Raw genomic sequence first — 24254 nt, forward strand, 5'->3', positions numbered from 1 at the left:
TCAGAAAATGCGGAATACCATAACCTTTATGAAAATATATTACAATGCATTCATTTTCACTATTGTACCTAATGAAATGGCAAATGAGTGTACATAAACCGATTACTAGCGTTTAACCCTTTATGGAGCATGGAACCATATGTGGTAACTTCAGCACACATTTGAAATTCCTGTGCTTTTCAATGAGGTTTGGAAGCATTCAGTTTAGTTTAGTTTAGTTTAGTTTAGAAGATCAAGTAAACATTCTCAGGTCAAATCCGGGTCCAATGTGGTCTACAAGGTCCACCTCTGCATGAACGCTACCTGCATGAACGCTAGGTACCATGAAGTGGCCTATTGTTGTCTAATGTGACAATGTTGCTAATGAATGCTTGAATCAGCACTTGTGTTCCAATGGTCTAAATACATGTTTACATTTGTTTACCACTTAAGAAACAAGGAACCGTATACGTTAAATTCATTAATCTTGATTTTCTCCGTGAAAGTTTTTAAAAAAAATGAAAATTCTCACTTCTCACTTCTGAAGACTGAGAAGTAAGCATGTTGTGACGTCGACTATAATTAATGTCAGGTTAGATTACAGTGGTCTGTAATAACGAGCTGTTTTCAGATAAAAAGAAACTACTCCTGCCTATATTAGATCAAATTCACCAATCACCCGGGTTAGCTACCTAGCTAGTCAGTTACCTGCCTGACTAACGTCGAACTCTTAAACAGCAGCTCTGGCAGCTTTACAGTTATAATAATTTTAAGTGAATGGCCAGAGCTCGTGCATCCAGGTAATGTAGTATTAGCTCAATATGTGTCGCTTCAATTAGAACGGCAGCTTACAATATTTACACAAAGTCCTCAGCTGTCAAAAAGCCAGCTACATCTGTGCTTCCCTACACCACAGCTAGCTCCAGCTCACCTACCGTTAGCTTGTACATAAAAACTCACCAGGCAGCTTTACTCCCGACACGTAGCATGATGCCGCTAACAGCTAGTAAACGTTAATCTCTCTCAAATTCACTCTTCAGACACACTTTAATTCATTTTTCCAAATGGGACACATTTGCTTGCCTGTTACAGCAGATAGCTAGCTCGTTAGCCTACAAGGACACAGCCAGAATGACAGTCCCTTCTTTCCTGTTAACGGTGCTACTTCCAAATGAGCACTGACAAAAACGCATCAGTAAAATTCGTTCCTACGTATCACGATACATACAAACATAGACTGTGTATTAAAATAATATACCCTAACATTTCAGTCCAATTGGCAGTGGTTTTAAATTAAATTTAAACAGCACCGCGAAGTACATGCTCAAACATGATCACATAAAACACATGACTGATAAGGATGTAAATTTGGAAGTCAGATAGGTCTAACTAAAATACACTCATTTACATTATAAAATGTGTCTGCAGGCTTAAGTTAGGGGCTACGTGTTAGACAGATTTATGAGTCACGCAGGATGATTCAAATCCTGTAAAACCAGAATACAATTTAACCCTTACATACTGTTCATGTTCTGTACCTTCATGGTATGGTTCGGGTCAAAATTGACCCGGAATTCCCTTGTAGTAAGTATTTCCACAAAATTTTCAACTACAAACCTACTCAGAATGTTTAAATAGCTTATCCCACTTGAATGAATGATTAAACCTCCATAAATATTTCAAAGAGCAGGGAAAGTGTATTTTTTAAATTTTACACCACTCGTTTTTGGTGAAAATGATCCATTACACAGTATGATGTCATGTAATATATGTAAGAAGTAAAAAATACAAAAACTATAATATTTGAATTTTTTTTTTTTGACCCTGAAAATTACATGAACTTTCTGGAACTTCATAATATAACCACTGAACACCGTCCTCACTGCTATATCACCAGATAAAGTGTCTATCCTGAACTAGTCTGGTGGAACACTTTCTATGTGTGGATCTTGAACGTGTGTTTACCACTCAAAAAAATCAGTCTTCATGTCTCAGCATTTCAAAGACTGGAAGCAGCCTCACCTCCTGATCTGTACACTCCAGCCAGTATTGGCTCCATGTAGGCATGTAGGTCAATTACATCCATGGTCTTCCAATCCTGGCCATAACAATTAACCCCCTCCAGGTTTGTCATTTCAGTGGTGATTTTTTTTTCAATGAGAAAAGGAAGCGCTGAAATGTTGACAAAATGTCATCTGTGTGGGAGATGGTCAGTCTTGAGGGTCCGAATCACATTTTCTGCTGCCATCCTGCCCACAACATGATGTGGAAGTGACGACTAACAGATAGCACTGTTTTTTTTTATATATAAATGTCTGCCCTGCTGTCTGCACCTCTTCATCATAGTCATCTTCATTGTCTTCCTGCTCTGACACATCCTCTAAATCAGAATCACACTCATCTTGGAAGAGCAGATCCAGGGCCTGTTGGACATTCAGTCTTGCCGCCATGATGTCCATCACTAAAATGGCAGCCCGAACCTGCCTTTATAATGTTGTGACCCCCACCACCTCCCTCCCAACCCAAGATTCCCAGATTCTAATTTGTTACTTTCTACATTATTTTATTACATCGCAGGTGCAGGTTCACATCTTGTGTCTGTGAGAAGGCACCGTCTGACCCCTGGATGACTTCTGTTCTCTTCTGTTCCCATATATGATCACTCCCATGTTTTTTGACGGTATTTCAATATTTTGGTATTCTCCTGCCCCCACAAAGACCAGCAGGTGTCTCTATCTGCGGGAACCTGGGCAAATGTTCGGGAACACAGACAGTTCTCATGACTGTGGTGAGGTCCCCTTCCCTTAAACTCTGTCACCTCTTTCACATATAAAATGCACACAAACATGACATGTGCATTCTCACAATTTGAAGATTCCATAAAACCACAATTTTCCCTTATTTGACTCCAATTGGTAGACCTAAAATCCATCTGAATAGATACGGGTCAAAACTGACCCGTAACAACCTCAGTGTGCAAAAATGTGTAGCACCTATATAAAAGTATAAATTAACAAAATATTTTTATTTATATGTATTTTGGGTCACTTCAAGAAAAGTCATCAAATTTCAGGCTAAAAGAATGATGTTTAGGGTATTTTTACTGCTGTCAAAAGTCAAAACGGGTCAAATTTGACCCGAACACCATATCCCTTAGTTTGGCTGCGGTAGGCCTAGGCTGCTAGTGGACACCACATGATGCCCTGAACACCTACGCTGACATGTTATTAGCTGCATGTCCCTCTCCCATCCTCTTGTGAGAGTCCCCAGCCTAAAGCTGTGTTTGTCTACAGAGCTGCACACCACTCATAGCCTGGTCTCAGTAACCTGCCAGTCTTCTTACCATTTTGTTATCAGTGGAGTATTATGCAAGATAATAACATAATAATATAATGACAACTCAAGAATTTTTCCACTTGTCTTAAGAGGAACAGGTGAACTAGGAAAATGCTTACATTTAATAAACTATGCTTCAAAAATGTTCTTGTTTTTTGTCTGTTATTTAGTCCTGGGTCTCTGAGGGCAGCACAGTCTCAGTTTTATGCTCTGTCCACTTTTCTTTCCAAAACAGTGGAGAAAATGGGCATAGTAATTATTTTCAGTACACTTTGCAAAACAGCCATATGGCCAGATTAGACCCTCTGGTGGGCCGTATGTTTGACACCTGTGCTCTAGAGCACCACGGGAATCTCTTCTGACATGTATTGAATGTCCACTGTACTCTTATTTGTATCATGATTATATGCTGCTTATGCTTTATTCAGATGCATGACAGAGGTATGTATCATCTTGTTGCTCCTGCTGCTCTCCCCTCCTCTCTTCTATTTCCTACTTTTCTGTTTCCTTCAAACAGGTCTCTCCATATGAGCTGGGGTTCTTCCTGTTAAAAGGGAGTTGTTCTTTGCCACCATGGCCTTAGTGCTTGCTCTGGGTGTTTCGTGTGCAGGATTGTGTAAAGCATGTTGAGATAGTTTAAATTGTCAATGATGCTATTTACATTATATTAAATCAATTAATGTATAATGGAAACAAATAATTTGCAGACATCCAGCAGCTGCTTTGAGAACATTTATTGCAAAGGAAGAAATCAAGATAAATCTGAAATACAATCCTCAGGGAAACAGAAATTAAAATAAATAAAAATAAATTATAAAATACAAAACTTAAAAAAGTACATCTCTGCCAATAACAAAAAAAAAAAGGGGGGGGGGGGGGGGCATACACCCAGGAGAGCCTCCTGTTAACGTGAGGAATCTGCAAATACTAGACACACCAAATAAACTGTCCTGAAAGACCATATATATTGTTGGACAGTAATAAAACATTTTATCAAGAGCATATTTTCATTTAGGTTGGGTTTTAAATTTTATTTGTTTTCTCTGTTCTTTACAAAGTCACAGTTCCCTGAGGAAACAACATCCATAAGTCTTCATTTACTTAGTAGTGGATCTAATCTAAAAGCTGTTCAATTGTACACCGTGTGAATCAGAGGCCATGGCTGCCTGAAAAGTCTGTATATGCTGTGCCTGTATGAGATCACAAAGGTTTCAGCATAAAATCCATTGCTCTAACACTGCATCCATTGCTCTGTTACAGTAAAATGCAGAAATCTGTAGTATTTATACTTTGCACGTCTTTAAGTTGAATTTCCTGTATGAAGGTGCACAGGTTGAGGCTGAAACATTTTGCCCTTAGCAGCAATATAATCACTTCTACAACAGGCTGCAAATATTGAACAGCACTGAACATTCTGCTGGCCAATAACATTTTAATTTTTACATGGGTGCAGAAAGAGTTTTTAAAAAGGTCTACACAAAATAAGGTTAAACACATACATTGGATAATCAGACAGACAAAGATTGTCACATTGTTGCTTAAATTCCGACTGCGTTAAGCAAAGGTGCCAAATACACTAAAGCTAAATTCCCTTCTTGTGTCAGATTCTCAGTTCAATACAAAGCACTGCAGTAAAAGAGAAGAAGAAAAAACTATCATCTGATCCAATTTAACTGAATTCAAACTCTGAAATAGATTCCTGCTGTATACATAACCCTAACCCATGTGTTCCAATCATACTTACAACAATAACTGATTAAACTGTGAAATAAATGCCCAGTATCCATGTCCAAACAAGAAAGACCTAAGATAATAACAGAACTCCTTAACAAACGTAGTACGAATAAAGCCAACAGACATTACAAATTAAACATGGACAACCGATTGTAACACAGTACCAAAAAGTAGAAAAAGACACACCAGCCCTTTGATAATTCAAAAAACATACAGTATATATATATGTATATACACACACACACATACGTGTGTGTGTGTGTATGAGAAAGAGAGAGAGCGAAACTAAATTAATTTTACTTTTATGCACACACTAGAAATGTACATCTCATATATACAGACAAAATTCAACCTCTAATATTTATTTTCACCACCTGTTTGTCTCGTACTCAATTTGTTTACAAACAAACAGCAGAACTGTGAAGAAAAGTCTTTGGAAACTAAATCAATAATTTTAGTATTGCATTTCTTTTTTGTTCTTTGTATGACACTCAATCTTTATCAAGAAAAAAAAAAAAACATGGAAACTTATGTAAGTGGCCAATATTTGGGCACAGGAGTGCTGTTGAAATCCGGCAAAAACTGCTTGTACTTCTCGTCTGTTCACATCATCAATTTTCTACACAAAAAATAAAACGAACAAAAACTAACAACAACGCATCCACGCAAGCTATGGTCAAATGTCTGTGACTGTGATTTAGTTTCTCAATGAATAAACTGTTGATCATCAGAGACGATAAATGTGATGTTTACAACATGACGGTGTCAGATAATACAGTGTTGGTGCCAGATGTTGGAGTAATAATGTGCTTAATGTCATCCATTACATTTAGTTGGACACTCAAGCACTCAGAAAATTAAAAAAAAAAAACAAAAAACAATAAAATGGAAAGCAGATTGCTATGCAAAGTCTACAATTCTAATTACACAGACACTGGTAAACTGGTGCATGTGAGTTGCCATCTTTGTTTTAAAGCAGTACTCCACTGTAAGTCTCCCTTTCACCATTACTAGTGGCTTTGAATGTGGCTGTAACAGTAAAAATTTGCCACTCTCAAGGCTCGAAATGTAAATAAAACCTTTTCAAAATCCTTCATGCTCAGAAAGTCGTAGACTTTCTATTACCAGACCAGTATGGTTTGAGTTTTCATGAAGATGTTACCCACCCACTCACGATTTTTAGTTGTTGGTCCGGATTACGTGAAACTCACATGACAAGGGTCTGTTAACAACCCAACACCTAGCCTGGACTCTCACACCACCTATTAACAACCAGAAATTCCCTAGACAAACAGGTGCAAATTTTGTTGTGTTGTTAAAAGTCTGATGAATCTGATGAGTCTCCTCTCCACCAGCACTGTCTACCAAAGAGAGGTTCCATGTGAGTTTCAGGAGAGAAGCACCCACAGATGCTCAAAATTTAAAGCCTTCAGCCTTCAAGAAAACTCAACAACACGGTTTAGATACAACAAACTACAAGCTTTTACGCCTACAAAGTCTAGTGTGGGTGAAAGAAGAGATTTCAGCAAGCATCACTTTAAATATCAAAGAAAGTAGTGAAAAGTAGTGAACATAGAAGTGAAAAATAGCCCTTAACTCTCTATGCAGGTAGCTTCCATGTAATACATGGATACAGATGTGTAATCATCGTCCATCTTATGCAGGATGTGTAGGGGTGGCAAGTGGATGAGGTGCACAATTCCTTGCCTCAATATACTACAGTCTCAAGTTATTAGTCAGTCTTCCATAGGAAGAAATCATGTTTTAAGTAAATTTTAAATAGAACTGCTGACTTCTACAGCCATTTCGGCAAGATGTGGGACAATTCAGCTCATATGGTCTCATGCACGTGGTTCACTGTCCCCAATAACCAGCCAGCTGCATGCCGTTTTAGGAGCAGATTATTGTTTTTTGAAATACAGACACTTGAACGTAAGTGTTTCTTAATTATATAGTAATGCTGTATATTAGTATTACAACCATCAAGTGTACAGAACGTAATGATTGAAAGCTGGCTTCATGCAATTCTCTGTATGTTTTCTGCCGACAGGACATGGCTGATAGATGCAATCACAAGACTGAAGGTTTGTAGCCACACTAGCAGCCCATGAATGATAAATGCTCATTGCACACTGGTAAACATAATTTTCCAATGATGAAAAGTTAAGACAGGTTTACTATTCATAGATTTTTACCATTACTAGGGTAATGAGAGGGAAGTGCCATAAGAAAGGTCATGTTGTCATACTCCCAGTCATACTTATTAGCACATATCATATGATGAGGTGACATGAAAACATTTAATATGCTGCAGGGAGGACAATAATGTTGAAGTTAATGAGAATTCAGTCAATAGTTTCAGAAGTATCCTGTCTCATGGCTACACAGCAGATATTCTATACTCTGGACTAACAGAGCCCAACCACTAGTATGGTTATGGAGCCTACGGGACATTTGTCCTTTTGTTAATTTATTATTTATTTATTTTTTTACATTATCATATCTTTAAAAAAAAAAAACACAATTCGCCACACTTATCAGTCTGCCGATGCCTGTACACAAGAACAGCTTTGCACCTTTTACTTTTTCATGTCTTGCCTGTATATGAAAGTTTTGACCAGAAATGAAAGACGCAATCTTGCATGTGTTTTTGGGGTTAACCATTTAGTTAATCATCCATCTGTGATCATATTTTATGATTTACTCTTCAAGTAATTTCTCATATTTTCAACAATTCCAATAAAAATGTCAGAAAGCTGATTTTCACACAGACCATGTTACTTTTAGGCAGGTCTACAAGCTTTGTTTTCAGACTCATGTTGTAATTTCCAAACCATACAAAATATGGTCATTGTCTAAATGCACAGAAAGAGATGTACTTCAGAGGACCAGAGTGCAACTTTCTTCAAGGCTAAAATCTTTACTTTACCAATATCTGTACCAAGGCTCTCTGAAGCCTTGCACAGACTATTTGAATCCAAATATAGTATTGTGAAAATAAAATCTGAAGACTTTTATGTCAGGTATAGAAAAATAACTATGGGTAGCATTAAACACCCTGCCTAATTTGCCTGACACAACATTTAGTTGGACTTGGGCTCTTTTACACTCTCCACCTCAACACAGTTTGAGGCCATTGAACCTGCACTGCATCTCAATCTGAAGCGGTCAGTGCACAAGTGTTACTGGGTTAATCCATATTCCTTGCAGCCTATGTTGAATGCTGCTCAACTTTGGTAATAGAAATGGCAATAAAGTATGAGATTATAATTCAACACACAGAATTCTTAAACTCTGTTTAACAACAAGCAAGAGAGACCTGAGAGCGGGTGAGCGAGTGACAGCAAGAATACTGAGGACTAAAACGTAACTGTATTTGGTACTTGTGTGCTATCATATGGTTTTTGCTGCAGTATTAGATGCAAGAACGGTAAAGAAACCAAATTCTCATGTGTCAGTTTCATTTAAATCAAGTGACTGTGCATTTACTAAACACACCTTGTATGCATGTTTCCTGTATAACAGGTGGAAAATTGGAAAAGATGGAGGGGGGGGGGAGTCGCTAGGAGCTGACTATGATCCGATAGGTGGAGCCATTTTCTGGGCTGGGCTTGGCTTCAATGGTGGTCGTTGGCTTTGGAGGCCAGTCGGGGTCCACGCTGAGCTCCTGCGCCAGATGCATGTAGCGAGCCTTGGGTGTCATCTTGCTTGAGCAGCACAGCCGGGACAGACACTTGTGCGCCCGCAGGTCAATACCCCCCTGAAAATACCACGGCGCCAGAAATAAATAAATAAACAAAAATAAAAAAGAAAGGCAAAAAGGGAGAATTATCATGAATTGGTCATACAGTAATTATTCAGGCTTTACAAAGACTTTTACTGTATAATTGTCTGTCTTTACACTGGTAAAGTACATGCAAGACATTAAAAACAAAATTCAGCATGATAAGAGTTTGAAGGAGATGGCAGTACATGGCTATAAGACACTCCTGAAGTACACTCCTTAAAAACAAGCTCATGGAGTCAAAGATAAAAACAAACAAAGGAATCCAACTAAAAAAATATAATAATATACTAACCCAACACAGACATCGACAATTACACTGCTTTCATTTGAAATCACACTGCATTTCATAGGAAACGCTAAGCAGTGATGACAGCTGGGCTAGGAAATAAAGTGCAGCAAATACAGTTTAGCAGGGAACTGGATGCACAGTGACCAGTTGAAAAGCAGCAAGCAACAGTCCTTGGCAGGAAGTGGCTTGAAACTTGGTTAAGACATTTTCAAACTATAATTCTATAGTAATATATATAATTATAAGTAATATAATCAGGGATGTCCTGATGCCCATCATTTGGTGTAGAGCCTTAACCAATCCAAGGTCCAATCCCATTTGATCTTATGTTTTCTTGTATTTTTTTTTACATAAACAATACCTGTCTCCAAGCTATTCCTTAAAGATTTTCCTTTTATTTTACAACATAACAGTAGGGCCTTCTTTGTAGTACTAAGAAACTAAAAAAAAAATGTCTTAACAGAAAACAGAGCTAAATGGTTGTAACTAAATAAATGAGCAACTAACAAACTGAAATATTTTTTATAAATATTTCTGTAGTTTATATTTTAACTTGATCATTCACTGTATCACAGTATCCTGCCAGATTCAATATTGAAAATAGCTTTCAGTTATGTTCAGTACAATACTTGTCTTTGAGTAAAATTGTAATTGTTATCAAGCCCATCAGGAGACATATTAAGAAGAGTACAGGTCAGAGTGAGACAGGGGTCTCACACATGCAGGTCTTGGTTAGCGGTTACATTAGAAAAGTGTGCTCTGTAACATTAGAGAAAGATGTTGGGACAGAGAGAGGGAACACCACACAAGAGGAAACTGAAAAGGGCTAGAGAAGAAGGTGTCAGTTTTTCCCAACCTGTGGTGTCGGGGCAGCAGGGGTGACGCCAAAGTTGCCCTGTTTGTCTCGGCTGAACACAAGCTTCCATAAGACGATGTCAAGGATGAAGGTCTATGGAGTAGCGCAGTGGGCAGGGGAAAGAATTACAGAGAGGCTAATTTGATTTCACATAGCTCTTGCGGTTGTTTTCCCACTTAGGACTTCAACTGATTTTTAGAGCCACAGCTTTAAGACACTAAATATGTCAACTTTTTCTTCTGTGAAGCTGTGTGTTACTCTTACAGGTGAGGTTAAAATGAAACATATTAGTGAGAAGAGAGCACCTGAATACTATTGGCTCACATATGAATCTTTGTGAGGAATAATTTTGGTTTTTAATTCACTTAGGTGATTAAAGCAATTTCAGGAAAAGAGCATCTTCTAGGGTGAATGGTAAGGAGTGCAAGGGAAGCCAGACAAAGTGCTACGGCCCCACTGAGTCAGCAGGTACAAATGATGCATCGTTAGGAAACAGTACAGAAACTATTTGTAAAAAGCATCTGTCTATTGAAAAACTATTACAAAAGACAAAAATATGCTGCTTTGAGAGATTTCAGCCTACAGATTACACACTACTTTAACAGAAATCAGTTTGTCTGTAAAGACATTTTGACTGCATCATAATTTCACCTCACAACAAAAGATTAATCCTGCTGAAAGGCTAAACAAGACAAAGATGAACACACTGCATGAAAAACGAAAAATTGAACATGAGAAAAAGATCTAGAGCTACCGTGTTGCTGTGTGCCTTACCTCAACCAAAATAGACACCAAGGCATTGACTAAAATGATGAGGAAAAGTTTTACCCTCCATTCAAATGGGACACAAACAATCTGCACGGAGAGAGAAACGCTCATCACTGCAGTGACCAAAACACTTCAGTACATTAATGAAACATCAATAAGAGAACATAGAGCTCGATGGCATAAAAGCAAACCACCTAGCTTACCTAGGGGCATTTTTAATGTCTCCATACCTCTAAAAACTCGTCGATTTTTTCAACAGGGTGGAACAAGATGAATAGCAGGAAAAAATACAAGCTCACAGCAGACAGCACAAAAGGCCCTGTGGAGAGGACACACAAGCACACGAACACAATTACAATACAGCAGTGCAACTGTAACTATTTAAAGACACACGTATTAGTTATAAGAAGGAAGTTCTTACAATTCTTGTAGCTGGGCTGCCTGAAAGGTTTGCCCTTGGAGAAAACAATGGCAACAATGAGGTACTGGAAAGAGGAGACATAGAAGAGGCTGGTGTTCTCGTAGTTTTGAATGTTGTGGTCGTCAATTTCTGTGTTGTTGAGGTCGGACACATTATTGTGTAATGTGAGGTTGCAGACACTGGGTGAGAAATTATGGGGGGACATTTTTAGTCTGGTTGACATACAGGACTCTGATTATGCACATAAAAATATTTAAAAAACTAACTACATTAAAAAAAGTTATTCTCCAGTGTCAAGATATTTTTAGTTAGCTGCTGCACAATAAAAGTGAGAGAAGCTGCTCACTCTGTAAGCGGGTTCCAGACTGTGTACCAGGGCTGCTGTCGGACCCAAAGGAATGTTATTGTCTGGAAGCCCAAGCAGATGAGGATCTGGGTCAGCACAGAACACAGCAGAGGTCCTGAGATCAGACCTGACGGGGGACGACGTGACACCAGTTCTTTCCATGCTGGGTTCAGACTCACTGAAGAGGAGGACCAAACAAAGGGAGAAATGATGAAGAGGGCAGAAAATGTACAATAAGGGAGATGAGAGAAATGCATTGGTTATGAAACATCAAAGCAAGAGACAGAATCCACTGTGAAAGAAAAACACATACCGCCTCATCTTTGTTATCTTTTCTTGTACTTACTGGTAAAGACAATAAGGAGGATGATGGCAATGTCAATGAAGAGGAACTGGAAGTCTCCTAGGTTACTGAGTATCTAGTAAAATAAAAGCAGTAGTACAGCCAACCATCAGTACAGCTCACTGATGTCACTGGATTTTTCACTGACTCAATAGCTGATATGGAGGCAGCATTACGTACAGAATAGAGGAGAGTGACGCTGATGTATTGAATGATGCTGTAGAGGGCCATAAACTTGAACACGCAGAAGGAAGTGATAAGAGCAGCACGGCCCTCCCTGAAAAAGAACAGAGCATGGTAGACACGCTGACCAATGCATAGCATAGTTGTAAACGATTGTGCAACCATTAATCTGTATATGGTGCAAAAGACAAACTGACAATTCATAATTTTTATTCATCATTTTTTTTTTTTTGTTTACCATATGGAAAGGCTTGTTGATAAAAGATTAAAAGTTAAAAAAACCTGATGAGGCTGGGAACGCAGGATATGTTGGGAGTCCTTGAGGTGAAGGGGGAGGCTACTGAAGCTTCAAGCTCGGACAGGGAGATTCCACCATGAGCTCTCTTCAGTGCCTGCGTAAGGTAAGACAGACAGCCAGAGAGTCACGCGTGTCCATTACAAGATGTTATTTTCATAGTAATAAGAACTCTAAAACTAGGAGTACATACCCCACAGTCGTTTGCGCCATCTCCACACATCCCCACAAAGTAGCTGCGAGAAAATTATGAATGATGAAATGTTCGATTCAAATACTCAAGATCACATGCCAGCACACCATCGTGTATATGATGTGTCCAAATAAAAACTTACTCTACTCCCTGCAGTGCCTCAATGAGCTGGGTTTTCTGGTCGGGTGCCATCCTGGCAAACACAGTCCCATGCAGCACGAGCTACAGGGAAGAATACACAACCAGGCATTATTGACAGAATAGTCCCTATGGTATTCCGCTCCAATTACAATTCAAGTGTTTGCGTGATTTTTATTTTTAGTTCGCAGACCACATACCTTTTGAAGCATATCGGGGAAATGCTCAGCAATTACAGCAAATGATTTTCCATTCATAGCAAAGTGGTACATCTCTTGTGTCTTGGGCTCTTCTACGTGACACACATCTTCCAGGCTTATATTCACTTCCTGTTAAAGTAATGGCAGTGGGGATCAAATCAGTACATTAATACATCAATAAAACAGAATTGCATTTTGCAAACAAATGTATTCATGTTTGCAACAACCATATTGCTTCACCTCGAGGCGAGACGTCTTGCTAGGTTTGTCAGCGTATCTCCAGGTGATCTTGGCGGCTTTTCCATCATGGGGAGGGACAGCATCAGCAATGATGACCGTGTCCTGAGGGGGGATCATGCCACAGTCCCGGGCCACAGAGATAGCAGTCAGCATGTTGTCACCTGAAAAGCAGATCAAGCATAACACCATGAACTTTCCAGCAACAAGCAATAGAGAAAAAATCAATAAAGGAAAAAAAAATGGATGACAAATAAATTAGCCAAGTATTGGTCTACATGAGAACATTCAAGTCCATGAACAGCATCTGTGTATTTGACATACACAGATGCTAATTTGACATTAGTGATTGTAGTGATGCAGTAATTTTGGCTTGTGGTTATTGTGTTGTTCTAACCAGTAACCATGACAGTGCGGATGTTGGCTCGATGAAGGTCCTGCAGCACTCCTGGGGTTTCTGCTTTTAGCTTGTTCTGCATGATGATAAGACCCAGGAACTCCATGTTTGCCTCTATGTGATCCCTAGTGGGGGAAAAAAAAGACATGCACGGTATGCACTGAGACTAAAAATCGTACCCAGTAGTTAACCTTTTCTTTTTCCTTCATCAATTTTGGATAGTAGTAATATTTAGATTATTCAGATCATTTCCTAGAGGTTCACAGGAATAATGGTTGAATTGTTGAATATACAATACCTGCTGATGTTCTGGACCTTGTGCCAGGTGAGCTTGGACTCAAGTCGACGATGAGCAAGGGCAATGACTCTGAAACCCTGCTTGGTGTAGCCTTCCAAAACCTCTGCAAAGTTTTCTGGCACTGCAAATTAAAGAGATTTGTGCAGTTGGTCAGACATCAAGTAAAGAAGTCTCAACAATTGTGCTTTTACATCCAGGTTAAGGAATCTAAGCAAAAAGCTCATCATCCAATAAGCTACACTTAACTGCAGCTCACCTGTCTCTTTCTTGCAGAGGCTAGCCACCACTTCTGGTGCCCCCTTCGTGTAGGCATCCATACGTTTCTCCCCTAGTAAACGAGCAACCACACTCATCCTTTGAAGGGCTGAGGAGAAGGGAAACTGGCGCACAATACCAATCTCATATGCTGACTGCACACACAAAGACACAAGAAAAGACAAAACAACAGAATTAATCATTAATATCAAAGAGAAGATAAGGACAAAGTACACATCTGCCGAAATTTAAACATTTCAGGGGAACTACAGGCATTAAAGCATCTACATTTCAGACATATTGAACTAAAACCTACAGAATCATTGAATCATGATTTGACTGCCAAGTTTGTTAAAAGTCTCACCTTAAAAGGAAAGTTACATGAACAACATCATAGTACATTACCAAGTTAAGGATACTATTTATACTACCATTCTTAATTTTACTGCTAAACTGTAAAAATAACCTCAACAATTAATTCTGAAGAAGGCAAACAAAATGAAATTACTGTACTTAAAAAGACTACTTACCGAGAGCTCATAGAGTTCCTATACAAAGAAAGAACAAATAAACAAGTTATTTTTAGATCAACAACATATTGCTATTGTTATGCTATGATTGTAGCGTCCATTTGTATTTATTCATTTACAGATGTGCTGAACATACCATGTCCTGTTCTGGTGATACGGCGGGCTCTGGGGGCAACAGTTGCTTTGGGGGTTTAACCACAGTGGGCATGATACGATTGTGGAGAGAGGTTTCCTCTTCAGTGGCCTCCTCCAGGCTCTGAACCATGAATGTAACACAACACACCCAAAAAAATTAGGCTTAAGAGAAGGAGTATCAATAATATATGACTATCCTTTAAATTACCTCTAACTGTTACACATGCTGGTACCACACAAACAAAATTGAATCAAAGCCACTTTTGGTGCCAGACAACTTTTAAAGGCTACCTGACTGATCTATTTGGCATTGCGCTGCCCCCACCAGTGTTAAGTTTATGGGTAGATACAGAATAACTCACCCAGCCTGTAGCCTCAAACATTTTTAGGTCCAGCGGATCTCCAGACAGCTGGCCTTCTATTTTGGTAAGAGAGTGGCAGGTGGCCATGCAAGCCACAAACTGGGATTTGACAAGATTCTCTTTGTAGGCGTTTTCTTCTGACAGGTGGAAACTAGAAAAGCAGAAGTCAATGATGGAAGGGAAGATTAGTGTTACTCACAGAAAAGGGTGTCAAATCACACAACAATGAAAACAGACATTTTTTATGTGAATAATGTACATAGTAACGGGTTTTAAATGACCTGTATAAAAAGAACTGTGCTATTACAATCAGTGCACAAAGTACATATTACTGGTTAATACAACAGAAACATGAAGATCAATTTTTCTTAACATCATAAGCACCCAATCAACAAATACCATTCATAATTTTGGACAATTAAAAGATTCATATCATTCAACCATGAAGTTTTCAAATTGTAGAAAGATTTTATCAGTGCACTGTTTAGATTTTGCAGATTTCATGTAGCTTCAACATTTTACTTGAGATGTTTGAGATAATCGCATAAGAATCGGCCACTCTCGCCATTTTTTAAAGGAGACTCAAAATAGCAGTGAAATACATTCTGGTATAATCGATATACCAAGTACACAGTAAAGCTATGACAGATCAAAAAGGGCTAAACCAGGATATCACTACAGTGGGAAGTCCATGTTTATGGGTCAGTTACCTGCCATTCTCAACTCTCTGGACTCCCCACAGGTCTAATCCATCTTCTGTTAATGTTCCAGTCTTGAAGAAGAAATGTGAAATACAATCAAAGTTAGCTCTATCATTTCCTGTTGATCTTTACAACCAGACAACCAGAGACCAGTGTGGAAAAAAAAGTCATCAGCCACTTCTTTGCACGAATCAACACTTGCTGACCCTAAACATTAACTAAGTGACACAAGTTATTTTGTTACTTTGCAAACCTTCCAGTGCCACTACTGTTCATTCATGTGTGTTTTGTATTTCAATAATCCATATAAGTAACATACTAACTTTGTCAAAGCAAACCAGATTGATCTGCCCACAAATATTGATCCTTTGTGGGCTGATGCAGAAAATGCCAATGCGTTTCAGGCGTCGCTGGGCATACACAATGCCAGCTGTCATGGCAGCTGGCAGCGCTGGTGGCACAGTGATAGTGATGATGTCCAAAGACTCAATAATGATGGTCTTAGCTGGCACCTGACAGGTAGAAAGAGGAAAACTTATCAGAATAAAACAGCATTCCTACACCAAGCAGGGATTCACAGTTCATCCTTACTCAAAGGTCAGACTGGCTGCTAAGATCCTGCTGTAAGAGTAAGATGTGTGGCATTTCCCAAATTGAATTTACGTGGTAACACGAATGAAGAGAGGAAAACATACTGTAGAGAAAGTTTGTTGTTCCCCAGTGTACTGGCATAAAGTGAGTTTCTACATCTCAAAGTATTTACTCAATCTGGCAAATCCTTGAGGGTGCTCACGCTCCAAAAACCCCAAAATAATATCTCAAGCAGTTCATGTACTACAGTACACAGATATCTAGACATTTGTTACAGTGATATTCGTTGTTGGGAAAACTTTTGCACAATTCTCCAACCAGAGTAGAAAATATTTTTCCACTGGCAACAGTGAATCACTCAAATGAGATCATCTTTTCCAGCAAATCTGAACTTTTTGGATTCACCTGCAGTGGTCCATCTGCAGTGCTTGATTTTTAGATTTATCAGACTATAGAAGAAGAAATGCATTCATCTGCTGTACAGTGTGATGCCAACATGTTAGCAAAAGGAATCCAAGAAAAAGACAGGGAGTTACTGTGTGCTTGTTTTGCCACAGAGTAGGCCTATCTACTCTTAATTCAATTTAAGCCTCAGACATAGTGGACTAGTCAGTGGTCAACAGATTACACTTTTGTACTGAACACATTCCAGGTCGGATTGTTCAGTTATGGCATACCACTTCTAAGATAAAAAAACAAACAAACAAACAAATTCAAAAGTATCAATTTCAATACCCACCATGCTGCACAAATAGACCTATATTGCGATACTGATATTATTATGATAATTATCTGAAGTCAAGGTGGCCCTAAATCAAAACATTACATCTGCTAATGTGCTGTTTTCACCCTTTAGTTTACCTTGTTCATGATACTGAGGACAATGGAGTATACAAAGCCGATTCCTGCCACAGCTACTAGACACAACAGGAAGAGGTAGGCATCACGGTACAGCTTGAAGTCAGTGGGTTTGGGATAGAGGATGGAGCGAACCAGCTGGCCTTTGGCTGTGCAGAAACCTGGGCAAAGAAGAAAATAGTTTTTGAAAATGTTATTTCATATTTTCCTTTCCGCTGGTGTCTCCATAAATTATGAACCTATATCCATTCTACATGTTTTTTCATAAAATAGTTTATTCAAGAGTAGAAAAAACATTTAGATGAAAATAACATATTAGGCTGCCACCAATAAGGATTTAGGAAGAAATGGCTATTACTCAACTTGTTCATAACATTTCTACTGCTTTAGATGAGACGAGATTTCGTCTGGGCATTTTTTTGGACTTGTCTAAAGTATTTGACACAGTATCTTTGTTGCAAAATTACAAAAATATGGCTTTCAAGGAGACAGAGATCAGTATGTATCCTTTAATGGGCATTCTTCACACAGAGCGAATATCCTTTGCGGTGACCCCCAAGGTTCTATCCTTAGACCTCTTATTTTTGATTTATATAAATTATTTGCCAGTGGTTTGAGCTTCCATTTTTACCCGTTTTAAATAGCTAATGAGGAATTATCCATTTCAAATTGGTTTCAGATGAACAAACTCTATTAATCTAAGTAATCTAATTTTGCGCTCTTATCTGCTAAAAAAATATAAAGAAAATACCAAAATTTCTTGAACAACAACAAATTGATTTAAGTTTCAAATATCAAGTTTTTAGGAGTCATTTTGATCATGTGTGAAATAAGACAGTGAAAACAGTTGGTCCTGAGTCCTGAGTAGAGTTTGTTCACTAACCAATCATTCTTTTCATTTAATCTTGTACTACAGTTTAATCTATCCTTATATTATGTATTGTAATTCTGTTTGAGGTGCTACATGCACTCCCCATCCAAATAAGATTTTATTAGTTCAAAAAAGAATTCGGAGAATGATTAGCTTTGTGAATACACGTTACCCTTCAGCATCTTTATTTAGAAGATACAAATGTTTAACTATCTATCAACAAATACCAAATTTGTTTATTTATGTATAAATGTATTAATTTAACTCGCAATTATTAATTTAACTCACCAAGTGTTTTTCAAAAATGTTTCATTTTTGCACCGTTTGATGCGAATCTCCCATTCCACCACATCCCAAAGGTGTTCTAATGGATTAAGATCTGGTGACTGTGGAGGCCACTGGAGTATAGTGAACGCACTGTCATGTTCAAGAAACCAGTTTAATCTGGTATGACCTCTGTGACATGGTGCAAAATCCTGCTGGAAGTAGCTGTCAGAAGATACACTGTTACACTGTACACTGTGGTCATAAAGGGATGGACATGGTCAGCAACAATACTCAGGTAGGCTGTGGCATTTAAACCACGCTTAATTTGTTCTAAGGGGCCAAAAGTGTGCAAAGAAGAAATCCCCCATACCATTACACCAGCCTGAACCGTTGATACATGGGCAGGATGGATCCATGCTTTTATGTTGTTTACACCAAATTCTGACCCTGCCATCCAAATATCACAGCTGAAATCGAGACTCGTCAGACCAGGCAACGTTTTTCCAATCTTCTATTGTCCAACTTTGGTGAGCCTGTGTGAACTGTAGCCTCAGTTTCCTGATCTTAGCTGACAGGACTGGCACCCGGATGTGGTCTTCTGCTGCTGTAGCCCATCTTGTTCAAGGTTTGACGTGTTGCGAGTTCAGAGATGGTATTCTGCATTTCTTGGTTGTAACGATTGTTTATTTGAGTTACTGTTGCCTTTCTATCATCTTGAACCAGTCCGTCCATTCTCCTCTCCAGTCCAACTTCTCACATCAACAAGGCATTTTCGCCAACGCAACTGCTGCTCTCTGGGTATTTTCTCTTTTTCGGACCATTCTCTGTAAACCCTAGAGATGGTTGCTGGTCCCAGTAGATCAGCAGTTTCTGAAATACACAGACCAGCCCGTCTGGGACAAACAACCATACCATGTCAAAGTCACTTAAATCCCCTTTCTTTCACATTCTGATGCTTGGTTTGAAAGAAAGTTGTCTTGACCACCTCTGCAATTCAGTGCATTTAGGCCTGTAGTCATGTGATTGGCATTAGTCATTCGTGTTAACAAGCAATTGAACAGGTGTACCTAATAAAGTGGAGAGTGAGTGAGTGAGTGAGTGAGTGTGTGTGTGTGTGTGTGTGTGTGTGTGTGTGTGTTTATAAACACACACACACACACACACACATACACATACACACACGTTTATATATAAACACACACACACACACAGACACACAGACACAGATTTTATCTGAATATCTCAGTGTCATATTATCACAATTTATCATGAAGCATCAAGGACATAAAATCAAAATTCAAACATTTGAAGACTGACCTGTACGGACCACTACAGCTTTGACCAATTCGCCTGTGTAGAAGCGCGTTTGGATGACATTGGTACCACAGAAGAGCGTGTGTCTCTTATGTTCTTCTGTGTTGTAGGCAATATCAACATCAGCCACCCTTTCACCTGGCATTGGGTTTGGGAGGTTGGTTTTAGTCACAGGAACGCTCTCACCTGAAGGAGAGGGTAGATTGATATTAGGACTGGCTGAGGGAGCTATACAGGAAGATATTTTAACACAGATTTCAAATATTCCAACAGCTAACCTGTAAGCATGCTCTCATTGACAATGCAGGTGCCACTGACCAGCACAGCATCACATGGCATGATGGTCCCATTGCTGGGAATAACTATCACATCACCGGGCACCAGATCAGTAGACAAAATCTCTTCGATATCTGCAAGGAAGAGGGAGAGCAGGATACGGAGCAGTGAGAAGGTCAATGTAACAGGTAGAGAAGAGCATGGCCATTAGACAGAATGTGCTTCACAAGGTGAAAGGTGTGTAAGCCAATGGCAGGAGGTAGCAGACGGTGTACAGGGGGGTGTGGGGTTATTATGTGCCAGAGTCTTGTTCAGCACATCTCTCAGTACTCATACCCCTTTAGGCAGCAAAGACAATACGCTGAGGCATCAGAAGTGGTGGCAAGTGCAGTAAATAAATTCATAAACAAAAATGAAAGTGGAAATCATTGACTCAAAATATAAGTTTAACTGTACCCTTTGTTGCTTGACATGATAAGACACTGATGATGATTTTTGATAACACAATCACAGCATAGGTATAACCTCTGCAGCTACCATTTCAAATGTCACACACAAAACTGTGTACAGAAACATTGTAGAAACCATGCTTTTAATTGTGTGTATAAGCTACACCCACTGTCTGACACACAACCTATCCCTGACTCTGCATCGTCTCACTGTAGCAGACATCTGGTGGGCAGCCAATGCAGGGTGACTGTGTAATTGAATCTGGCCAAGCACAGAAGTGGAAAAATGTCTACAGTCAGGTTTAGAAAGCAATACATGCTGTGTTACTACTGAAATTATTCTACAGAAGCAATCTGTGAAAAAAAAGACACAAATAAAAGTTCAACAAACCATTATTGGCTCGGCATACAGACACACGGACAATACTGTGAGCTGCCACCATGTCGTGAAGCATGACGTATTGCTAGAGAAAGAGAAAGACAGAAAAAAACAGTGATGATGGCACTTCAGTGAGCTTCTTTATTCCCACGAACACGTGTGAGTACAAGGCTGTTTTCATTTGAGTTGGTGAAATATGAGGCAGCAGACCGTGTGCACACAAGTCTGAAAATGCGGGATTAAACATGACTGGGGCTGAGGATGTGTCTGTCATAGTACTGGGGTATTTCACTTATCCACTACTGCATGCATCACAGTAAGTGGTAAACAAAATTAAACAACACTGAATAGACATTCTTGTGAATGTCTTGTTTTGGTATTCAGTTCATACACAAATTTCTTTCTGCCACACTAAAAGTACACTACCACAGAAATATTTGTTAAAAAAAAAAAATTACACCAACAACACAACTTAAGACATATTTGATGAGGATACTCTCGAGATTTAATTACACTCTCACGCCTTCTAATCGTATTATCATTTCATAACACTTTGACCTATAAATTGGTCAAATATAAATATAGACACATATATTACCTATTTTAATTAATCCTGTAGAAGTGTACAAAAGGGATGTTCCAGATATCCTAACATGAAACTGGAAATTCTGACCTAATACCTAATACCATTAATACTAGGACTTTTAAGTCAGTGGTCATCAAAATCGTTGACAGTTGTGAAATGTCATGATAATCTTGCTGTGCATAAAAGTGATGTATAGACAGATGGACAATAGAGGGACAACAATCAAACACATGGGCAGAAAATCAAAAGCAAGTGGTCACTAATGTGTCTTAACCACAAAAAAGTAAACACTATGGCTAGTGGCGGTATTGAACACATCACCATTTGTCATAGTGAACATATTTCTAAAGGTGCCATTGACATGACATTTTCACCTGGTGTTGGTAAAAACCAAGTAAGTAATCCATACATAGAAAAAAAACAAAGCTAATAAGTTCAGAAATTAAGTTATGTTACAAACACGTACATAACAAATGGAAGTCTAAACTGAACATTTTGCCAGCCTTACCTTTTTGATGGTGTACAGAGAGGTAGCTATGGATATGACTGACATGAAAACAATGGCCACAGCATAGTAGTAATACTCATCGGCACTCCACAGGATCACACTGAAAAGCTGGAAGATGTAGAAAGGGTTGAGGACCTGCAGGAGGAGACAGAGAGAGGCGTTAGTGTGGCAAATGCAGAGGTCTCTGCTTTAGGACAAAACCAATAAGCTGCCCGGAGAGTTCATTAAATATCTGCTCACTAAAAACAACACAAGTATGTGTGCTTAATTTTATTTACAAAACATGCATAACTTTATATGTATTTGTGGAATGAGACACCCTAAATAATGACTTTCTAAGACAGGTTGTTCAAATGTGAATTGTGAGCCACATGACTATCAGTCAAGAAGAGGCAGTTAAATTAGCATTTACTTAACTAGAAAGGAAATAGAGGTGTAGCTGGTTACTTGACTAAACAGATTAACTTGTAGAACAGTTTTGGTCACAAGGTGAGCGGACAACTAAGAAGGCACCATCCCATAAAAGCAGCCAGCCTAAACGGAGTGTCCCTACGTTTACTCAGGGCCTGTGTTTCTCAGCTGGAGGATCCCTCTTAGCATGAATTTAACCTGAGCCACACCTCAGGAGGCTCCCCCCCTACAGAGGAAGACATCATGCATGATCCCTGTCCCCAGAAGCTACACCTGAAGGAGATGAATGATTACAGACGGGGCACCCTGTCATCCAGCACCATGAAGACCAGGAAGAAGCTACTGCTCCATTAAATCAGACCCAAGGTTTGCCATGCTCTAGACCCACTGCAGTTTGCGTATCAGGGAAAGGTGGTTGTGGAGGACATCATCCTCTGCCTGCTCCATCAGACTCTCTCACACTTGGACGAGGAGAATACTGCCGTGAAGATCATGTTTTGTGGACTTTTCCAGCACATTTAACACCATCCAGGCCTGTTACTGAGAGACCAGCTAACAGAAATAGGTGTAGACTCACACCTCATTACCTTGGTAGTGGACAGGGAACTGCACGTCCAGAACTTTCAGCAGCAGCACTGGAGCACCATAGGGGAATGTGGTCTCCATTGTCATATTAACCCTGTACACCTTGGTGAGCTAACATAGACTCAGTATACAAAAAAGGTCAGCCGTGTCTATTTCCTCAGAAGGCTAAGGTCATTTAATATCTGCCAGGTCATTTAAGCTGCTGGAAATGTTCTTTTGTCGCCTGTGCTCTCTTATACACTGTGGTATACAGGGGTGTAGTGCTAAAAAGAAGGACACCTCATGGCTGGACAAACTGATACAGAAGGTGTACTCTGTGGTAGAAGCAAAGCTGGAGTCCCATTAGAAGCAAGGACCCTGAACAAAATCCAGCCCATTGTGAACAATGTCCACCACACTCTAAATGACACAATTGTCAGACAGAGAAGATCAGGACAGAGACAGCAGCCTGTCCTGCTCAATGGATAGGATGAGGATGTTGTTTGGCCGTGAAGCCATACAAATCCATTATACTTCCATATCTAATCCATCCGTCTATAAATATAGATAAAATACCTGACTTCCTTGCATTGGTCAAATGAACACTCTGCTCTACCTCAACCAGTTACAAAGAAATGTAAAATCTAAAATGTGTACTATTTTTTACGGACTGGTTTTCAGAAACAATTGACACTTAATCTTGCATCAGCATTATATTAACTACCTAAAATATTAACTAACTATCCTTAAAGTAAAAATTATTTGACTTTGATTTTGGATTTAAAAAAAATAAAGGAATTAGCTGCAAGTAACTGCAATAATTGCTACATTATTTCAGCTCTCCATAGAAGATTATGACAAATACAAAATGGGCAATTAATTTGTGTACCTGTATTGTATGTCTATAAATTCTATGTGTGCCACACAACAAAAAAATCAAGTCAAAAAAAGGTGTTGAGACGATATGCACTCAAATAAAATGAGACAAGGACGCAAGTTGGCAAGCTGTCTCATTCAAAGCAAATTCAAATCCTTACAGTGGCTATAGAAAACGTTCCATATGTTAATGTAAACTGGGCTTTACCTCTTTGATAAGCAGCTTGAAAACAGAAGGCACTTTCACTGCAATTTCATTCACTCCGAAGAACAGTCTCCTGCCAAGAGGTGAAAGAACCCGTATTTAAAAACAAAGTTTCATAAAAGCACACCAAAGAAAATGGGTGTTAATATTCAAGCAAAAATTACCAGATATTTCAATTTATTATTATTTATTTCTAGTTTGACTGATGGTTTTTATTTTTATTTTATTTATAACACCTATAACAAAAATCAGGTCTCCCAAAATACTTCTAACACATTAGGTTCAGTGTAAGTATACAAACTAATGAATTGGACAA

The 24254-nt window shown here is 38.9% G+C and overlaps 2 protein-coding genes across 6 annotated transcripts in view; both read right to left on the reverse strand.

Moving 5' to 3' along the window:
• Positions 1-1139, reverse strand: part of opa1 (OPA1 mitochondrial dynamin like GTPase) — a 38076-nt gene extending 36937 nt beyond the window's left edge. For all 5 annotated transcript variants that reach the window (XM_047586983.1, XM_047586981.1, XM_047586982.1 and 2 more), the window contains exon 1: positions 940-1139. In XM_047586983.1, coding sequence (XP_047442939.1) covers positions 940-968 — 29 coding nt within the window. In that variant the 5' untranslated portion in view covers positions 969-1139. The remainder of the gene's footprint in view (positions 1-939) is intronic.
• A 2895-nt stretch (positions 1140-4034) lies between these two features.
• Positions 4035-24254, reverse strand: part of atp13a3 (ATPase 13A3) — a 34211-nt gene continuing 13991 nt past the window's right edge. The window contains exons 8-34 of the mRNA XM_047586776.1: positions 23942-24011; positions 21883-22017; positions 20801-20873; positions 19963-20094; positions 19688-19870; positions 17236-17393; positions 16107-16295; positions 15793-15854; positions 15083-15233; positions 14722-14841; positions 14586-14603; positions 14057-14210; positions 13801-13921; positions 13503-13627; positions 13109-13269; positions 12869-12997; positions 12673-12752; positions 12531-12573; positions 12325-12434; positions 12040-12136; positions 11863-11935; positions 11517-11694; positions 11171-11349; positions 10980-11068; positions 10756-10836; positions 9982-10074; positions 4035-8809 (exon numbers count right to left, since the gene is read on the reverse strand). Of these exons, the coding sequence (XP_047442732.1) occupies positions 8612-8809; positions 9982-10074; positions 10756-10836; positions 10980-11068; positions 11171-11349; positions 11517-11694; positions 11863-11935; positions 12040-12136; positions 12325-12434; positions 12531-12573; positions 12673-12752; positions 12869-12997; positions 13109-13269; positions 13503-13627; positions 13801-13921; positions 14057-14210; positions 14586-14603; positions 14722-14841; positions 15083-15233; positions 15793-15854; positions 16107-16295; positions 17236-17393; positions 19688-19870; positions 19963-20094; positions 20801-20873; positions 21883-22017; positions 23942-24011 (3202 nt within the window). The 3' untranslated portion in view covers positions 4035-8611. The remainder of the gene's footprint in view (positions 8810-9981; positions 10075-10755; positions 10837-10979; positions 11069-11170; positions 11350-11516; positions 11695-11862; positions 11936-12039; positions 12137-12324; positions 12435-12530; positions 12574-12672; positions 12753-12868; positions 12998-13108; positions 13270-13502; positions 13628-13800; positions 13922-14056; positions 14211-14585; positions 14604-14721; positions 14842-15082; positions 15234-15792; positions 15855-16106; positions 16296-17235; positions 17394-19687; positions 19871-19962; positions 20095-20800; positions 20874-21882; positions 22018-23941; positions 24012-24254) is intronic.

The sequence above is a fragment of the Mugil cephalus genome, chromosome 6 (genome assembly GCF_022458985.1).
Source record: "Mugil cephalus isolate CIBA_MC_2020 chromosome 6, CIBA_Mcephalus_1.1, whole genome shotgun sequence".
Classification (NCBI taxonomy): Eukaryota; Metazoa; Chordata; class Actinopteri; order Mugiliformes; family Mugilidae; genus Mugil; species Mugil cephalus.